Below are 19,761 nucleotides of genomic sequence, written 5' to 3' on the forward strand. Positions count from 1 at the left end.
GGTTGAGCCCAAGCCAAGGCCCGCCCCCTTTTTGCTATGGTCCAATGGCTTTGCTAGAGTTAGGAGGTGGGAGTGGGCGGAGCCAGATTGTTGGTAAACGCTGAGACACGTGCTGGCGCCGATTCTGAATGGGCCCCGGACGAGCGCGTGCGCACTGGGTACGCAGTCTGTACGTACGTAAGCGCGCGGCGCGAAACGGTGCGGAAGCTACCGTGCCGGTATCGGCACGTGGGCTCCGGCGAGATGGAGGGGGCGATACAGGCTGACGCCAAGGTCTGCAGTGAGGCTGGAACAGAGTCCAGCCCTCGAGGCCCCGGCTGTAGCCTCCGGCACTTTGCTTGTGAACAGAACCTGCTGTCTCGGCCGGATGGCTCTGCTTCTTTTCTGCAAGGTAAGAATTTAAACTGGAATTGTCCGAGTCACGTATACCTAGGTCGTATTTATTTTGAAGAACGGCTGTGGTGTACTTTACAATGGAGTGCCCATCTTGCGATATTAGCTGGTTTATGCCCGCCCCCCGCACCGATGCAGAACTTCTTATCCGAGTGAATACTTGTGGATACAGCGGGATACACATTTCTCCCTCCTGATTCGAACGTTTCCTTCACCCTGTTAGGTAATTCTCAGGATGAGACAGGGGCAGACCACCCCATAAGAGCGAATATTCCAGAATAGGGAAAAACCTCAGCAAGGAAAATATTCCCCCTTGAGTAGTTTTTTTGCCCTACCTCCTACACACACATCCTGGGGACCTACATCATCTATTAAGGCAGATATGTTCATTTACGTAAATATCCCTTCAACAAGCACATCAATACCTCAGGCTCAATTATAATTACACCGCGGCGGGTTACTTTAATAACTTTAAATAAACCAAGTAAATAATTTTTCAGATTGAAGATAATGTTCCTAACCTGGGTTGACAAATACTTTCAGCACTCCCACCCCCATCAATTGAGCCATGGAAAAGAGATGGGCCCCAGGCCCTTCCAACTTTGAGCTCATGGGGTATGAGGAGCTAGCAAAGGAGATTGAGAAGGAGCTGCCAGTGAGGCAGGGGAAAACCAAAAGAGGGTGGTAACCAGAACCTAGAGAGAACAGTGTTGGAGCTGTAAGGACTGCCCAGCTCTTTCACTCTGAGAGGCTGGATCATGTTAGGGTCAATAATTTGGAGGCTATTGGTGACACTGACAAGATGCTGCAGTGGAGCCATTGGGTCAAGGTAAGGAAGAACAGGCAGCAAGTGGAGACAATACTTCAGGAGTTCTGCTGTGGCAGGATCAAGTAAATGGGATGATTGTGGGGTGGAGTGAGGGGAGACTTGTTGGAGCCACATCGTGGAGAAGATAAGAGGATAGGGCTCCAGTGCTCAGGTGTAACAGTCCATCTAGAGTAACAGGAATGAAAACCCCAACAAGGGGTTTTCTATTTGGGTAAGAATATGGCTTCAAGGCAGATTCTTCTGGAGCAAAGGTCATCATTCCCCCCTGTGAGGGTAGATTGGGTTTCTAAGGAAGAGAATCCCTCAGTTGCTTAGCCATTCCTCCCCCTCAGGCCTCCCTGTAGCACACCTCTCAGGCTGGTTTCAGATGCCTGACTTTTCTTAGAACCTAAGGAACGAGAAGCAAGGCACTGTGGCATTTACCCCTGTGGTCCCTGCTACTCTGGAGGATCATTTGAGCCCAGAAGTTCCAGACCAGCCTGAGCAACATAGTTAGACCCTGTTTTTAAAAGAGAGAAAGAAAAGCAGCCCAGCATTCTAAACCCAAACCCACAGAGCCCTAGAGCAAATGGAAATCCTTGCAGACACTCAAATGGTGTGTTTTAAGTACTTCTGGCCTCAGACTCTCTGGCAAAGTTATAAAAATGCAGATCCCCAGAACTCACCACATACCTAGTCTGGCCTTGCATTTTCCCCCCTTCAGTGCTGGGGATTGAACCCAGGAGCACTTCACTACAGAGCTGCATCTCCAGCCCTTTTTATTTTTTGTTTGCTAAGTTGCCCAGGCTGGCCTCAAATTTGGAATCCTCCTGCCTCAGCCTCCTGAGTTGGGATTACAGGCCTGTGCCACCTCACCTGGCAAAAACAAGCATTTTGTTTTTAATTCAAGTCATGCACCCTTCCACAGATTCCACCTTTCTGGTCTCCTTCCTCCGTCCCTTCCTCCTCCGGGGAGAAGTCTTTTCTGCTGTCCCTTAATAAAGCTTCCACTCTCAAAAAAAAAAAAAAAAAGTCATGCAGTGATTCTGATTGCAGGCCAATGTTTAGAAGCTGGGATAGAGCTCCTGTGGGTATTTTGTTTTGCAGTTCTGGGAATCAGACTGAGGACCTTGTGCATGTAGGGCAGATGCTGTATCACTGAACTGTACCCCAGCCCCCATAGAGCTTCATGGTTTTACACTGTAGATTGCAGGTTTGGCTGAATGTTAAAATTAGCTGGGGAACTTTGAGGTTCCCAGTGCCTGTGCCCCACCTTTGAGCAGTTAAATTAGAAGCCTTAGGAGAAGGGCCTGGGCATAGGAATCTTTTTAAACTCCCTAGTGACTCAAATATGCACCCAGGGTGAGAACTACTGCGTTATTGGGTTGCAACCAGTATTATTTTTTAAGTGGAATAGAGAAGAAACCATAGAGCACATCAAAGCAATAACGGATAGAATTGTTTTATGCTGTCTTCATTCCATTTATACACATTTGTGTGAGTTGTCAGAGAAGTTTGGAAACTATTATGTTTGAGTCCAGTCTTTCATTTTGCAAATAATAAAAAGGTCAGAGGTCTATGTGGCAGGGACTGAGTACCCAGGGACAGATTTGAGGGTAATGGGCTTAGAGGAAGAAGTCAGGAGGGAGGGAGGTGGGCATAGTGTCAGGGAAAGTAGGGAATCTTTGGGAGAAGAGATAGAAGGGGAAAGGAATTCCCTGAATATCCATTCCCTGAGATGGGCTCCTTCTTATGGAAGCCTGGTGCATTCAGCCTGCTTGCCAGTGAGGGAAAAACATCTGCAGCATCAGTTGGAACCCACAGATACCCCAGCTGGACTAAAACTCAAATACCAGGTGCAAACCATATTAAGTGTGCAGGGGCTGGGGATGTGGCTCTAGCGGTAGCGCGCACGCATGCAAGCGGCCCGGGTTCGATCCTCAGCACCACATACAAACAAAATGTTGTGTCCGCCGAATTAAGTGTGGAAATCACCTGTATATTAATGACTCCATCTTCCCGGAGAAAACCCTCTATGTCCCCATTTTGACAGAACCCAGAGACCTGTTCAGTGGTAGGGATTCTGAGGAAGAGAAGGATGGAGAGGAAGGGGTACACCTAAGTAGGATGAAGTCCCGCCACACTCAGCAGTGAGGAAGAAACGAGAGGTTTAGGGCGTGCCCGTGGTGAAGCCCTCCCCACACCTACCAGAAGCCCCCCACTCCCATCCTCAATCTTTCTGCCTCTGATTTCCTTAAGAAGCTTGATTAGCCAGGTGCATTGGTGCATGCCTGTAATCCCTTGGCTCAGGAAGCTGAGGCAGGAGGATCACAAGTTCAGAGCCAGCCTCAGTAATTTTCTGAGGCACTGAGCAACTCAGTGAGATCCTGTCTCTAATAAAATACAAAATAGGGCTGGGGATATGGCTCAGTGGTCCAGCACCCTTGAGTAAAATCTCAGGTACCTGCCCCTCCCCCACAAAGAAAAAGCAGCAGCTTGATTCACAGATGAGCCCAGAAGCTCAGAAAAGAGAAAGGCAGGGTGACGCAGATCTCCACCTGAGCTGCCTGGGATGCAGCAGTGGACAGTCCTAGGTCCTGTGCCGCTGACCCGGACCTCTCAGACCCAAACACTATGGGACCAGGAGGATGATATCTTTGAATTCTGATATCCCCAGAACTGATTGAGAGAAGCAGAATGTTGAGGAAACAAGGTGAGAGGAAGAGGAGCCTGAGGTGGGGCTCAAGGACATGGCTTCCCAGCCTGCCTCCTTCTGCTCTAGCTGTCTTCCCTAGCCTCCTTGTCCACTAAGAATTCCTCAGCTTTTTTTTTTTTTTTTTTTTTTGACAAGAGAAGGAGATGGGCCCAGTGACTTGGGAGGCTAAGGCAGGAGGATCACAAGTTTGAGGTCAGCCTCATCAACTTAGCAAGGCCCTAAGCAACTTAGACTCTGTCAGAATAAAAAGGGCTCGGGGGCTGGGGTTGTGGCTCAGTGGTTAAGCGCCTCTGGGTTCAATCCCCAGTACCAAAAAAAAAAAAAGTAGGCAATGGGGCCTAGACCACCCCCCCCCACTTCTAACTCTTTCCCACTCTTAGCTGGAAAATGGGGTTTTTAGTCCTGGGGTGAGGGAGACCTAAGAACAGTGAGCTGGTTCCTCCGCTTCCTTGCCTCCTTACCCAAGCCTCTTGTTGAGGACAGGAGAGTCATGATCTAGTGCCACCATGGAGAAAGGTGGACTGTGCAGACCCTAGTCCCACCGGGGAGGACTGGGTTCAGCCTGACTAACCAGTTCTCTGTAACTCTGAGAAGCAGCAGAAGTGTAGGGACCTGAACTGGGTTCTTCCAGTTCTTTCTAACCCGTCTGCTCAGCCTGTGGGGGTGAAGGATGGAAGAAGCATTGCCTCGGGCAGTTGTGCGAGTGGCTGCTGTACCCCGTCCCCCTGGAGCCTGCCTGTGAGCTTGTTCCTTGCCACATATTTATTTGCAGTTTGTAGCACTGATCTATAGTCCAGTTTGATTTTTGTTTCTTAAATAGAAGCAGGCAAGGAACCTCGGTGATACTGAAATATGCCTCAGCCTCATGTTCAGACAGGGTGGGGGGCGGGGGGGGGTGGGAGACAGATGGCACATAGGCCTCCTTTCCTCTGTGATGGTTCTAAGGTACAAGAAACTGCAGAGATTAAACACTGAGCTTCCCGGGTGGGGGTCAGTTGATAATATGAGCTAAAGTCTCCTGTGTGCTCCACGTGGGCCAGGCGGTGTCCTCTAAGAGTTGTGAGTGAAGTACTGTGTGTGTGTGTGTGTGTGTGTGTGTGTGTGTGTGTGTGTGTGTGAGAGAGAGAGAGAGAGAGAGAGAGAGAGATTCTGGAGAGGGAACCCAGAGCCTTGCATGTGCTAGGCAAGTAAGAGCTGTACCCCTGAGCTGCACCCCAAGCTTTGGACAGTGATTTACTCCTCACAAAAACACTGTGAGGGAGATGCTGGTGTCAACCTGTTTTATAAATGAGGAAGTGGAGGCCGAAGTGAAGTGGGTCCTTGAATTGCTGCCAACAGATGGCAGGGGCGACATGGGGAACCCCAGCCATCGCTGCAAATTGGGACCCAGAAGCAGGGAAGGTGTGACTAAAGCCTCCCTTGCTGTCTTCCCAGGTGATACCTCTGTCCTGGCGGGTGTGTATGGGCCAGCCGAGGTGAAGGTCAGCAAAGAGATCTTCAACAAGGCCACGCTCGAAGTGATCCTGAGACCAAAGATCGGGTTGCCTGGTAACTGGGCCCAGCTGAACCTCTAAAGGTCCAGTTCACTGGGACCTTAGCCGCCTCCTTCCTGCCTGTTTTCCCCAGTCTTTACCACACCCGCCGGTCGCCACGCTGCTGTTTCCGTGTCTTTCTCTACCTGCCTCTGTGTCTCAGCGTCTGTCAATTTCCCCCATCTCTTCCCTGTCTCCAGTTCTTCTTTTAACCTGTTTTTCTGCCCTTTCACCCTGTCTCCTTTCACTCCCTGTGGTCTGGCCTGGCCCCGTGGGCATGGGCATGGGCATGGACATGAGCCGCAGCACAAGACTCCGCTGTATTCCTTCCTTGGGTGCTGATGGTAGCCAGGGGGGTGGGTGGCAGTCGGCCCGCACTCTTCCCACTGCTAATCCTGTCGTCCACGCAGGTTCCTGTGCCATCCCACGACGAACCTGCAGACCCCTTTCACAGGGCTTTCCTCCAGGTCGTGGGGCAAGTGGAAGGGGAACCAGGTAGAAGGGAGGAGCCTGACAACCTCCCCTCAATTTCCCTAGGTGTAGCAGAGAAGAGCCGGGAGCGGTTGATCAGGAACACATGCGAGGCGGTGGTGCTAGGAGCACTGCATCCACGCACCTCCATCACGGTGGTGCTCCAGGTAGTCAGCGATGCAGGCTCCGTATCCTTCCCCTGTCCACCCTCTGAGAGGAAGTACTCCAGAATCTCTTCTGGTGGCTTTGTAACACCAGACACTTGGCAGGCACCAGCTGGTAAAGAAGGAGACAGACACACCTTAAGCGCTTGCTGTGTGCCAGGCACTGTTCTGAGCACCTTATATACTTAAACTCATCGAATCCTCAGCACACAAATCAAATGCTTTCATGTTCCTTGTGTAAGTGGCTCGTCCAGGACTTGGGCCCAAGGACTTTGACAGATGTTTCAGATGAGGAAACTTAGGCTCAGAGAAGGGAAGTGCCTTGCCTAAGGACACAGGTGGACAGCAGCAGAGGCAGGACTCGCCTAAGCCTGCCTGACCTCCAAGTCTGTGCCAGTGATCACCAGCCTGCCCCTTAATGTGGGTCCAGTTTGTTGACACTCGGGGAACCCTGAGCAGGCAGGGCAGAGGGATCAGAACCTCTGCCTTTGAAAGATTCCTGTGCTTTAGGCAAGTGAGGTTGAGGATGAAGGCCAGAAATGGGCATTTCTAGAGGGCATTGCTGGTGTGTGGCCCGTTTAGGCGGGTACTGTGTGGATGGAAGGAGGGAAAACCTGTTAAGAACTCATTTAAAGAGGTGAAAACTAAAGCCCAGGGGAAGTGACTGTTAGTGGTAGAGCTAGAACTGATTGATTATAAAGCTGAAGCCGTTCTCCGCTCTGCTAAGCCTAGGGATGAAAAACAGGAAACTGAGGCAGCTCCAGCCTGTGACGGCTCCTCCCTCCACCCTGACTCCATCACCTGGTGTCAAGGATGACTACAGATTCCTCAGTGTTGGGCCTGGCTTTGCCAGTGCCTGTCCCATGTCACCTTGGGAGGTTTCTCCCCTCTGACCCTGTTTCCCTGAAGATACTTGCTGTGTGCTTTTAGCATGCGTTTGTTAATATCATCAGGGTTCCCATGTAGAGATGAGGTTGAGACTCCGTAAGTCAGTTGATCGAGATCACAGCTGAAAGATAGCAAAGCCAGGTGTGAAACAGGGCTTACTTGATCCCAGAGCTGCTTCTCCCCCACCATGCTGCCTTTCTGGGATCTGCTAGTGAGGTCTGCCATGGGCATTAGCAGGTACAGGTTGCCGTGATCCTTCAGCTACCAGCTCTCCAGTAGGTGTTCTTCTTAACTGTTCCCGTTGGGCTCAGCTCCTGGCCTGTTGCCTGAATGCTGCCTGCATGGCATTGGTGGATGCAGGTGTGCCCATGCGAGCCCTGTTCTGCGGGGTCACCTGTGCCCTGGACTCTGATGGGATCCTGGTGCTGGACCCCACAGCCAAGCAAGAAAAGGTAGGTATGAAGGGCTATGGCTGGGTGGCTCTCGGCCTTCCTCCAGGACTCACTGTCTCCAAGTCAGTTGGCGCACGCACCTCAGCCCCAGTTGGCAGGCCCTGCTCTGTTCGTCAGGATTCATTCAGCTGCAAGTGCTAGAACCCAACTCAAGACATGCACAAGCCAAACAAGAATGTGTTGGCTTTTGTTTCCAAACCCTGAAAGAACAGAGGTCTAGTTAAAACCAGAACTTCAAACAGATTTCCTTACTTCATTTCTCATCCCTGCTTTTTTTCTGTATATTGGCTTCATTCTCTCTGGCCAGCATCTTTCCTGAGGCCGAGGTAGCCTCTGTCAGCTCCATCCTTTCATATTAAGAGGATGGAGGACAGGTTAGAGATGTACGTACCTCAGTGATAAAGCGCTTGCCTGGCCTGTGCAATCCCAGTACCAAAAAAAGAAAATCCAAAGGCTAGAAAGCTTTCTTTACCCACTCAGGCTTGCAGTGCCCTAAGGTCCTTGTTCTTTGGGGTTTTCTCATGGTCTTAGCCAGTCAGGAAAACCACACAACACTCGGGGTACTTAGGATGGAGGTATTTAATATAGGGATGGGTAAGGACAATGTTGGAAGAGTCTTGAGAGGCAAAGGGGAATGCTGCAGTACTATTGGAGACATTGTCGCAGTTGGTTCTTGATGCTCAAAAGATGTCCTGCCTCAATCCTGGATGCTGAAGTGCAGAACCCGTCACCTCTGTGGCTATTACAGCAGCTGCTACTGTCAGAATGAGGACTGAGATGCTCTTCCCCATTTCCCAAGAGATTTTCTTTACTGGTTGAACTAACAGCGAGAGAGTCTAAAGAATATGAGCCACTGGTCTCCAGCCCTTGCAGAGCATGGAGCCTAGAAAGGGGGTTGGCTGCTGGAAAGGAGCCCGGTAAATGACTAGCATTGGCTCCTCTAAGTGGCAGGTGTGGCAGCTGGTTGGAATCAGAAGCATGGGGGCCAGTTCTACAAAGGAGATAACTGTTACCCAGGATCAGAGTAATATTTAGACAAAACAGCTGCACTTGAGATGTGGGAAAGCAGGGCTTCGAGGACTTCAGCTACCTTCTACCTCTTGTCCCTAGGAGGCGCGAGCAGTCCTGACCTTTGCTCTAGACAGTGTGGAACGGAAGCTACTGATGTCCACCACCAAGGGGCTCTACTCTGATGCCGAGGTACCAGCATGGGGTGGGGTGAAAGCCGGTGGGGGGGGTAGGGGCTTCAATACTTATAACCATGGAAACCTTGGTGGAAATTTGGAGGGAAGCCCAATTTGTGAGATAGGAAAAAAGGTGGAACATGGTTTAAAAGTGGGAGGCAGAGCTTCTGAGGGCCCTCAGCTTCAAGCTCAGAGGGTAGGGTCTCTAAGGTACTGAACTTGGAACTATGGGGCAAGATGGTTGCATTTCCAACCTGGCCCTTCCTACAAACCTAGGAACATGTGGCAGTAAAGATTGGAGGTCTCTTGACACCCTGGCTCCAAATCCCAAGGTCTGACCAGCTCATTGAGCTCTGAGGAGCCGTGGCTCCGCAAGGTTGGGGTAGCTTCCAGGGTGTCTGAATGCTGCTCCCATTGGTCTCAGGTCTGGTTGCTGCCAGCCTCAGATCCCTGAAGCTTCTTCCTCCTGCTCCCCACTAAGAAAGCTTATAAAGTGGGAGATAAGTCACTAGAGATAATCCCCTCCCCACCTGCCTTGCCTGGGGTGGGAAGGGGAGTGGTCGGCTGGGGGGTGGGGCTTGGAGTCAGTGGAGTCCAGGAACCTCTTGGGCCTGCTGGGCTGCAGATGGGTGTGGGGCGAGGCCCTGGCACTGACTCGCCTCTCCTGCCAGCTCCAGCAGTGCCTGGCTGCCGCCCAGGCCGCCTCACAGCACGTCTTCCGCTTCTACCGGGAATCGCTGCAGAGGCGCTACTCCAAGAGCTGAGGCCAGCCCCACAGGGCGCCCTTCCCACCGCCACCATCTTTAGGCTGGAGAAAGCCAGTGCCCAGCCTCCCCTCTCTGTCCAGGGTGCCTGTGTGGCCTTCAGCACCACAGCTGCAGGGCTTCTATTGAGGTGGGAGGGGCTTGGCCCCTGACAGTCGGCCTAGGTTATAGACCCCTCCTCCCAAGGACAGCATTAAAAGGAGTCCCCCGTGTTGATGAATGTGTCGGTATGCACTCAGTGTCCAGCTGAACACCTACTGCATCAAGCCCTGCTGGGTGCTGAGAACCTGGCAGTGAACCACAGACCCTGGGCTTGTGTTCTAGAAGCAGTGGGGTGAGGAAACAAAAAAATTGCTGGTAAATGTGACAAAAACAAGAAATAAGGAATGAGACTGGGAGAGTCATTTGGGGAGAGGCAGATGTAATACATGAATGGAGACACCAAGCAGGGGAGCCTTGCAGGAGGAAAGGGAACAAGTTCTTGTGTAACAGGAGAGAGTGCCCCAAGGACCAGCCAGGCAGCCAGTGTGGTGAGTGGAATGAGAAGGGCAGGAAAGGGAGACAACATGAACCAGGGACCCTGTGGGACCTTGTGAGCCACAGGAGGAATCTGGCCGAGTGCTGCTTTAACCCACCAGCAACCCCATGAGGTGGGGCTCATTTGAAGATGAGGAAATAAGCTCAGAAGCCAGTTAGCTGCCGAGGTCACCAGCTAGTTAGCAGAGGAACAAGCATCCCCCCACCCCAGTCCAGTCTCAGAGCCCTTCCTGTTTAGATAAAACCCAGGGACCCCAGGAAGATCTGCAGGCTGGGTATCACTCCTCTGTAAATAGCAGTTGAGGCTCACGATGCCCAGTCGGGTGGTGGCACCCAAGAGTTTTGGAGGTCATGGGCATCCTTGCCTTTTGACTGCTCCCCAGCAGTATTTAGTGTTTGCGGGGAGCTTAAGAGCAACTAGACCCCATGGGCTGGGTCTGCAAACCCCTGGGGTAGGGGGTTTCGTGAGTCTTGACCCTCTACTATTTGCTTCACATGCTTGAGTTAGCTCACAGAATCCCCACTTGTCCCCCTGGAGCGTCTTCATCCTCCTGTAACCAGGAAGGAAATGCACAGATATCTTTAGCTTGAAATTGTGCTCTGTTAGATGCTCTGGGAAAGCTGTTTTCTAGCAAAATCCATCAATGGCATTAAACAGTGAGAAGACTTAAGCGGCAGGGTTTTTTTATTACTTGATGCCAGTTCCAATTGGTGCGCGCTCCCTTTGCTTCTGCTAAGCTCTGTGCAAACAGCTGTCCTGCTTGCCTGGTGCCAGCACTTTCATGTTTTTCTTAGAGTCCTTTTTTTTTGTGTGTGTGTGTGTATGTGTGTGGTACCAGGGATTGAGCTCAGGGGTGCTTAACCACTGAGCCACATCCCCAGCCCTTTTTTGTGTTTAATACTTAGAGACAGGGTCTTGCTAAGTTGCTGAGCCTGGCTTTGAGCTCATGATCCTCCTGCCTTAGTTTCCTGAGCTGCTTGGATTACAGGTGTGCACCTTTACACCTGGCTAGAGTCCCATCCTTCCCAAGCCTAGTCCCTTTGATTTGGAAGGACCTGGGAAAGGAGTCTTGAGCTACTAGGGAAGTTTTCTCTCCCCGTGGTGGGGGCTGGCATAGAATGAAGTGGATGAGGAACATCGAGAGTGCAGATACCAGACCCTTAATTGAGCCCAGGACCAGTTATACCTCAGCGTTCTCACTTCTGTTGCCTAGGCAGGCTGTGCTGATTCTGCCACTCAGGTGTCGGAAGAGTGCAGAGGGAGAGAGCAGGTGGCCATTTCTATGAGGGATGTATGTAAGCTTGATGTATAGAGAAAATCATTTTACAGATGAGAGGAAGTGAGGCTGGAAGAGATGTCCCTTGGGCCGAGTTGCATGGCTGCCGGGTGGGGAACTGAGGACTTGGGACCTGGCTCAATCCTCTACTAACCACTGAACATACTACAGTGTGAGGACCCTGCACCCCTATGTCACCTGCCTGGTCCTTACACCACCACCGTGTCCACCTCCCCGTACACATGACAGACTCAAGTTTGGCTGCAAGGGTGTCTTGTTTAATTTCTCATGTTGCTGCTGCCTGGTGAGAGGCGGCCAGGAAGGGGAGAGGGTCTCCAGCTCACTCCCCTTTCTGGATGCTGCTGCCTCCGCTTTCAGCACCAGGAATCTCCGTGTCCTGCCCACAGATGCACTGGGCCACCAGCCTCTGGGGTCACAGTGGGGGAACTAGGGTGGGGCTCGAGAGGCAAGATAGGCAGCCAGTGTCACCAGCGCAGCTGCATATGTGCACAGGCCCAGTCCGATGGCGAGGACCCCCAGCAGGAAGGCGCGGCGGGAGGCAGCCCCTGCTCCCTGGACGTCCCCCTCGGCCCAAGCCTTGTTGGTCTGTAGAGGCAGTGGCCACTGTGATAAAGGTGTCCCTCATCCCCACTCTGCTTCCCACAGCTCTTCCTCCACCCAGTAAACCAATTCATGCATTCCAATGCCTCCAAGCACCTACTGTGAATCAGGCACAGCGGGTCAATGGGAACACTGCGTGACTGATAAAGTATGTTACTATATGTCTTGATTCTCACAGTGACCCCAAGGCAGGAATTATTCCCATTTTATAGAGAAAAACAAGAAGGCACAGGGGAGTTCAGTGGTGTGCCCCAGAAGGCAGGCTCAGGGGATCCTTCTCCCATCTCCCCGCTGCCTTCGGCCATGGCTTCTCTTGTTTACACGATGTAAATGTTCCCTTAAGCCCAGTACCCTCCCTGTCCCACACAGACTGACCTTCTGGGCCAGACAGAAGGAAGCGATGCCCAGGGGCCAGAAACAGCACAGCATGGAGAAGACTGCCAGGCCGAGGTGGTCAGCGGGCAGAAGGGGGGAGAGGGGGCTGCCCACGTCCCAGTCTGAGTCGCTGTCACTGGATGACGTATCCTGTGGAAGGAGAAAGCCTTGGGTGGGCATCTCCACCCACCTTCCCTGCCCACTGCTCTGCCCTGAGGCACCACTGAAGACTCCTGTAGTACCTCCCCAGAGGCGTGAAAATTGCTCACAGAGGTGGGCTCTGGGCTCCTCTGTCCTGGATCCCTTAGAGGAGAAGCTGTGGGTCCTGTTCAGAAAGAGCCCCACCTGCACATCATTTTCTGGAGATTGACGGGTCCAGTCATGGGTCATAAACAGAATGCTACAGCCTCTGAGTTAAAAGTGCCTGAAGTGAAGACAGACATCAGGAATTTGCAAAAAGATGGGAAGTTATAAAATGTTCCAGTGTCCTAAATAATTAGGACACTGCCTGCTGAAAACTTCAGTTTCTAGATGGAAAGTATATTATAGGAAGAATCTTACAAATAGCCAGGTGTAGTGGCACACACCTGTAATCTCAGCTCTTCAGGAAGTTGAGACAGGAGGATCACAAGTTCAGAGTCAGCCTGGGCAACTTAGTGAGGTTCCATCAATAAAAATCTGGGAATGTAGCTCAGCAGCAGAGCAGGTGTGGAGCATGCACAAGGCCTACACCATCAAATCAAAAACTGAAGCAGCAGATAGCTCACAAGATTTAAGGAATTAAGGACAAAACTTAATCAAGGTTAATTTGGTTACACAAACACAGGAGGCCCCTCTTGCCCTGCAGATAAATTTGCCACTCAGAAAATTCAAACCTTGAACTAATAAGATTACAAATGGTCTCTGCATCAGTGCATCCAGGCAACTGAATACCACTCCATGTGCTTTCTGGAAGAAGATGCCTTCTAGGCCTAAAAATAAGTTTTCGTAAACAGGGTGCAGTGGTGCACACCTGCTATCCCAGCAGCTGGGAAGTCTGAGGCAGGATCGTGAATTCAAAACCAGCCTCTGCAACTTAGCAAGGCCCTGACTCAAAAAGAGCTGGGGATAGGCTCGGTGGTAAAGCACCCCTGGGTTAAATTCCCACAACCAAAAAATAATAATAATACTTGTTCCTAAAAATGATTTTTCAAAGACAATGACAAGCATAGAGCTGCAGATAATAGAATGTGAACTAGCAAAATTGATAAGGTGTTCAAAATCTTCAGCTAAAGTGATGCTATATGTGGCAGGTGGCATTTTCCAAAAATGGTCACAACAATCTTCCATTCCATGTCTTTCCCCCAACCCAGTACTGGGGATTGAAGCCCAGGAGCACACTACCATGAAAAAAATTGAGTCACTCCCTGCCCCAGCCTATTTATTTGTTTGTTTATTTTGAGGGGGGGGGTCTAAGTTGCTTAGGCCTCACTACATAACAGGCTGGCCTGGAACCTGCAATCCTCCTGCCTCAGCCTCCTGATTCACTGGATTACAGGCTTACACCACCATGCTCACCTCATCTGCTCTTCTTAAAGTGTGACTTCAGTATTCCTCCCATCAAGGAATGAGGTCTGGGTCCCCTCCACCATGAACCTAGGCAGGTTCACGACTTACTTGTCATCAAAAGAATGTGGTAAAGTAATGCTACACGACTTCCTCGGCTGAGTTAGATGGGAAAAGATGGGGCAGCTGCTGCTTTGCTGAAACACGCCCTCTGGAGGCTGGAGGTCTGATGGCCCCAAAGCTGCCGGAGACAATGCACGGAATACCCCGAGACCACAGGAAGGGACAGGTCCCGGCTAGCGCCAGGTCTAGCTCCAGCCACTGGCTGCAAGCTCATGGAAGACCCCAAGGCAGAGCCTCCACCTGAGTCCTTCCCAGGTTCCTGAGCCCAGCAACCATGAACAGATGAGGATTTATAGTGATAGATGGTTTACATTTTGGGTAATTTCTTAGATTAATTGGAAAACCATTAAAAAATAAAGAACAAGTTTGACAGTATGTACAGCAGTGAGAAATAGTAAAAAAGTAACATGAATTTGACAAAAGGGTCACACAGTCCAGAGGTATATATATGGGTTTTGAAGAGAGAGGCAGAGTTGCACATGCCTTTAATCCCAGAGACTCTGGAGGCTGAGGCAGGCGGAGCACAAGTTTGAGGTCAGCCTCAGCCATACAACAAGACCCCAAGCAGCTTAGTGAGACCCTGTCTCAAAAAAATAAAAAGGGCTGGGGATGTGGCTCAGTTGTCAAGCACCCTTGGGTTCAATCCCCAGTTCTCTACCCCAACCCCCCAAAAAGAGAAGCAGCTAGAGCACAGAGGAGACAGAAATCAGAAGGAAAACAAAAAGGCAAAGACCAGGGAAGAAAGAGGAGGGATGAATCTGGAACAAAACCAATCTAGAAGTGGACATGGCAGTGTACACCTATAATCCCAGCTACTTGGGAGGCCAAGACAGGAGGATTGCAGGTTGGAGACCAACCTTGGCAATTTAGGGAGAATCTGTCTCAAAAAATAAAAAGGGCTGGGTGTGTAACTCAAATGTTAGAGTGCTTGCCTAGAACCTGTGAGGCCCTAGGTTCAATCCCCAGTGCTGCCAAAAAAAAAGAAGAAAATAAGGAGAGACAGAACAGGAAGAACACTAACTAGAAATCCCAGCAGCCCACCCACAGTTGGGAAGTGAGACTTCAGCCACTGGCCTGCCAAATATTGACTGCAGCTGGCTTCACCCCCAGCCCGGTCCCCTGGCTCCCACCAGGATCTGCTGCTCCTACCTCAAGGACAGGGGGCCCTGGCTCTCCCAGGCCTCCACTCACAGAGGGAAGAGGTGGTGGTGGGAACTGCCAACCTCTTAGGGACTCTGCAAAGGCTATTTCTCTTGATGGGGGCACTAGCTCAGGTTTGACAGGCTCCCGGGCAGGGGGCTGACAGGCTGTGCCTGCCAGCAGAGGCTGTTGAAGATCCCGAAGACTAGGGCTGTCCATGGCTGGAGGAGTCTCTGGCAAAGGATTCCTGGGGGCAGAGGGAAGACAACACAAGTTGTAAAAAGACTTACATTCCGGGCTGGGGCTGAGGTTCAGGCTCAGTGGAAGAAGGCATGGGTTTGAGCCTCAGCACCACATGTAAATAAATGAGTAAAATAAAGTTCCATCAACAACTAAAAAGAAAAGACTTACCTTCCTCCCCGCCTCCCAACCCTGGACTTTGGAGATACTCAGGCAGAGATGAATTATAGATCCATTTTACAGATCTGTAATTCAGGCCCAGAGAGCAAAAGAGGTTGGCCCAAGTTACAAAGAGAAGCCAGGTGTTTGGACATTCGATTCTGGGCTTCTCCTTCAGGCAAAACATACCTGTTGCACGCTTATTCCAAACCATGCCTGACTTGCCCATGAACTCTCCCTCCTCCCCTAATTCAGGCTCACCTCTCCTCACCACCCACCCAGGCCCACACATCCTTCCTAAGTACACACACCCATCCCCCACCACCAGTGGCCCCTGACTTCACCCTAGCACAGTCTCCTCCTGCACATTCCCAGGACTGCACACTTCTGAGTTCCCAAGGCCCCTGCAACACAGCCCCATCCAAGCAATCCCACCCCTCCCCTGCAGGTGATCTGTCAAAGGATTCCTTGCACAAACATCAGCTCCCCAAAAACACCCCTCCCAGGCTTGCAACCTTCTTACACATTTAGCCCGAGTGACTGCTTGCACACTCCTAATCCCCATAGCATCAGAAACCACACACATACCTCCACACGCACAGGCTTCCCACACACGCACAGGCTTCCCACACACGCACACCCACATTTTCCCTGCTCTCTTCTTTTGCACACCTGCCCTAAACATTCATCGCCCTCTCCCAACTCCACCCGCACCCAAGACCCCCCCCCAAAAAAAAAACTCCCCATACACCTTCCAGTTCTCCAAACGGCTCCCGGTTTACCTCAGTCCTCCCTGGTACGCCTCGCCCCATAATTCCCCCAACCCCAGCTCACATGTATGTATCACACTCAACACAACCACAAAGAATATTTCTTCTCGCCCTATGATCTCCCTGGGGGAGGCCCAAGCCTCCGCCTGCTCACTCCAAACCTCTATAAGCCGATGCCACAGTTTTGCCTCCAGCTCTCCAACGCCAGGACCCTGGGGGGGGGGGACGGTGCCCCCTCCCTCCCTCCCTGCCTCACCGCCCACAGTCAGACGCCCCCACCTCCTGAGCCCCCCGCACCGACACACGCTCTGACCTGCTGCCTGCACGGTGTGCTAACTCAGCGATGTTCGGACCCAGCCGAGGCTCCAGGTCTGCGCTCCGCGCTGGGCTGAGTCCCAGCGCCCCGGCCCCGCAGCGCGCGGGGACGGGGCGGGGGCTCCAGGCTCCGCCCCTCCGCGGAGGCCGGGGAGAGGGCCTTGAATGCTGATGTCAGCCACTGGCCGGTGCCTGGGAAGGCAGGGGCATAAGAAATAGCAGCCCCTCCTCCCCTCGCCCAGGCTCTAGTGCTGCAGGTAGGAGGAAGGGGCGCCCCGGATTCTCCAGGGCCTTCCTGGCTTGGCCCCCCCACCCACCACCACAACCCCCGTTGCCCAATAATAACAAATAATGATAACAGCTACAATGCGTGCACTAGGTGCCCACTAAGTGTCTTACATATGCACTTTCACAGTTATTCCTCAGAACACCCCAGAGAGGCACTATCATTTATTGCCTTGCTTTACAGGGCAGGAAAGAGGCACAGAGATGTTAGGTAACTTGCCTAAGAGCACACAGCTAATTCATCAAGTGCAGATGATGCCCCAAGCCCTGTGTTCAGTGTATGACATTACATCATCCCATTCATTCTCGCAGTAGCTGGGTTTTCATTCCTATTTCACAGATGAAGAAAGTGAGGCCCAGAGATGCCAAGGTAAACAACCGGTCCAAAAACAGCAGATCATAACGCAGGACTGAGTTCCTTGCTGATCCCAGAGGAGGGGAGGAAGCAGAGGCCGAAGGCAGCCAGAGGGGGAGCTTCCAGGGAAAGGAGGCCAAGAAGTGGGACCCAGGGTGGAGCACTGCGCTGCTTTTCAAGTGATGCAGGTGATGTTCATGAGTCAGAGTTTGGGTCCACACAGAGCTGGTTCTTTGCCAGGCTCTTCAGGGCACTTGCGGTGTGACCTGTGGACAATGACTTTACCTCTCTGAACCCCAATTTTTTCATTTGAAAATTAGGGAAATACTCCCTGCCTCTTAGACATAACATACATAAAGGGGTTAGATTAGGTGTGATAACAAATATCCAGTATTTACCCAAATCCTAAGTATGTACTCTGAACATGTCTGATGTGCCATTATTGTTATTATTTCCATCCTTCCATCTGACTGATTGGAGGGCTTTCCCCCACCTGCAAGCCTCCACCTCCTTCAGGGAGCCCACCCAGCTTGCACTGGCCTTCCATTTCCAGAAGCCCTTCATCTGGCCAGACAGAAGGATTCCCCAGCCTGATGTGGGGCCATCCGGAGTTCCCTCGCCCCAGGGCTCCGGGGCACCATGCCAAGAGTCCAGACGCTGGAGCTGGCACAGGCCCCAGTCCTGGGGAGAACAGATGGCGTCTGCTAGTGCACTTGGCTCAGCCAGAGTTTCTGGCAGATGACAGAGACAGGGAGAGGGTGAGGGGGCAGAGTGTTTTACCCAGGAGGGATACCCCGTCACTATCTCCTTAACCTTGCTCCAGTTGTCTTCTGTGACAATGAAACACAGATCTTGTTTGTCTCTCTTTTGAATCCTCCCTGCGGCTTCAGCTCTGCCAAGCCTGGGATTGGAGCGCTTTTGTTCACCGCTGTGCCTCGAGGCCTAAAGCAGTGCTTAGTACAAACGGGCCATCCTTACATATTTGTGGCATGAGGGCATGAATTCCTAGCAGCCTCAGTTTTTCACCAAATTGCTGAGCTCTGTGGGTCCCCATCCTCCTTGGCATGAGTTCACATCTTGCTAGAGCCCTCTGACCATCATCAGCCTTGAATAGTCTCCCCAGCCCATCCCTTTTAGGGGCTGGGGGAGGCCCCAGCTTACAGTCTGTGATGGGTTTGATATGTTGAACGTGAGCTCCCAGCAAGGATCCCGGATGGAGGCCTTACTCCATCCAGTGAAAGTCGGAAGAGAAATAGGATGTTATTTAGTCTCAAAGAGTCCTCCTCCCACACTTACTCATGAGTCACAGGGAAAACTACAGTATTATGGAGAAAACTAGCAGACATGCCCCAAACCAGATGGGTTAAATGGTTTGAATCTGGAAAGTCTCCCAAAGGCTTACATGATGAAGGAAGCCTTGGTCCCCAGGTGAGGTTTTCGGGAAATGATTGGAGGGCTCTGAACCCATCAGTGGATTAACAATTTGATGGCATTTGGGGAGGTGGTGGAAACTCTAGGAGGTGAGACCTAATTGAAGGAGTGGGTCTTTGCCTTCTGGCTTCCATGGGATAAGCAGCTTTCTTCTAATTGTCTTCTGTCCTTCTGCCATGATGCTGTATCTCACCTCAGGCCGAAAGCAATGGAGCTGCTGCCCATGGATGGAGACCTCTGAAACTATGAGCCAAAATAAATCTTCCCTACTTTTAAATTGCTTTTGTCAGGTATTTTGGTCACAGTGACAAAAAGCTGACTAATACAAGGTGAAATTAGTTAACCTCACCAGCAAAAGGACAAATCATCATGTGTTACCTGCCATGCACTGAGGAGGACACAATGCTTCTGTGGTTTTCCTATTTAAAAAAAAAGCATTACCAGGGCTGGGGATATAGCTCAGTTGGCAGAGTGTTTGCCTCGAATGCACAAGGCCTTGGATTCAATCCCCAGCATAAAAGAAAAAGAAAAAAATGCATTATCCAAATTATTAAAAAATGAGACAAAGGCTGAGGATATAGCTCAATTGGTAGAGTGCTTGCCTTGCATGCAGAAGACCCTGGGTTCAATCCCCAGCACCACCAAAAAAAAAATGAAAAAAGTGAAGACCTATTTGGAGGCTAGGGTTGTAGCTCAGTGGTAGAGCGCTTGCCTAGCATGAGTGAGGCACTGGGTTTGATCCTTGGCACCACATAAAAATAAGCAAATAAAATAAAGGTATTGTGTCCATCTACAACTAAAAAAAAATTTTTTTAAATAAAAAAAGAATGAGGGTTGGGCGTTGAGGCACACGCCTGTAATCCCAGCAGCTCAGGAGGCCGAGGCAGGAAGATTGCAAGTTCAAAGCCAGCCTCAGCAACTCAGTGAGACCCTGTCTCTAAATAAAATATAAAAAAGGGGTAGGGATGTGGCTCATGATTAAGTGCACCTGAGTTCAATCCTTGGTACCAAAAGAAAAGAATGAGGTTTGAGGATGTGGCTTGGTGGTAGTGATAGCCTAGCTTGCCCAAGGCCCTGGGTTCAATTCCCAGCATGGGGAAAAAAAAAAAAAAGACAAATAGTTGTGTGTGTGTGTGTGTGCATATAGAAAAGCAGGCAAAGCCTGAACATAAATTTCACAAAAAAGGAAATCCAAGGGAATAATGAACATATTTAA

The 19,761-nt window shown here is 51.1% G+C and overlaps 2 protein-coding genes across 3 annotated transcripts; one reads left to right on the top strand and one right to left on the bottom strand.

Moving 5' to 3' along the window:
- The first annotated feature begins 144 nt into the window (after positions 1-144).
- On the top strand, positions 145-9,588 carry Exosc5 (exosome component 5). Its single transcript, XM_046455831.2, has 6 exons — positions 145-391; positions 5,352-5,465; positions 5,987-6,108; positions 7,284-7,424; positions 8,535-8,624; positions 9,280-9,588. The coding sequence occupies exons 1-6, from the start codon at positions 244-246 to the stop codon at positions 9,370-9,372; spliced, it is 708 nt and encodes a 235-aa protein (XP_046311787.1). The 5' UTR covers positions 145-243; the 3' UTR covers positions 9,373-9,588.
- A 1,860-nt stretch (positions 9,589-11,448) lies between these two features.
- Positions 11,449-16,562, bottom strand: Tmem91 (transmembrane protein 91). 2 transcript variants are annotated; one of them, XM_046455854.1, is made up of 4 exons: positions 16,473-16,562; positions 15,000-15,237; positions 12,183-12,332; positions 11,449-11,792 (listed from the first exon to the last, which is right to left on the bottom strand). In XM_046455854.1, exons 2-4 carry the CDS (start codon positions 15,207-15,209, stop codon positions 11,634-11,636), a joined length of 519 nt encoding a protein of 172 aa, XP_046311810.1. In that variant the 5' UTR covers positions 15,210-15,237; positions 16,473-16,562; the 3' UTR covers positions 11,449-11,633. The 2 variants fall into 2 exon arrangements, with proteins under 2 accessions (XP_046311810.1, XP_046311811.1); XM_046455855.2 differs by lacking the exon at positions 16,473-16,562 and having other exon boundaries at positions 15,042-15,358.
- Positions 16,563-19,761: the final 3,199 nt, after the last annotated feature.

The sequence above is a fragment of the Marmota monax genome, unplaced genomic scaffold, assembly GCF_021218885.2.
Source record: "Marmota monax isolate L192 unplaced genomic scaffold, Marmota_monax_Labrador192_F-V1.1 WCK01_AAM20220418_F8-fsc00149, whole genome shotgun sequence".
Classification (NCBI taxonomy): domain Eukaryota; kingdom Metazoa; phylum Chordata; class Mammalia; order Rodentia; family Sciuridae; genus Marmota; species Marmota monax.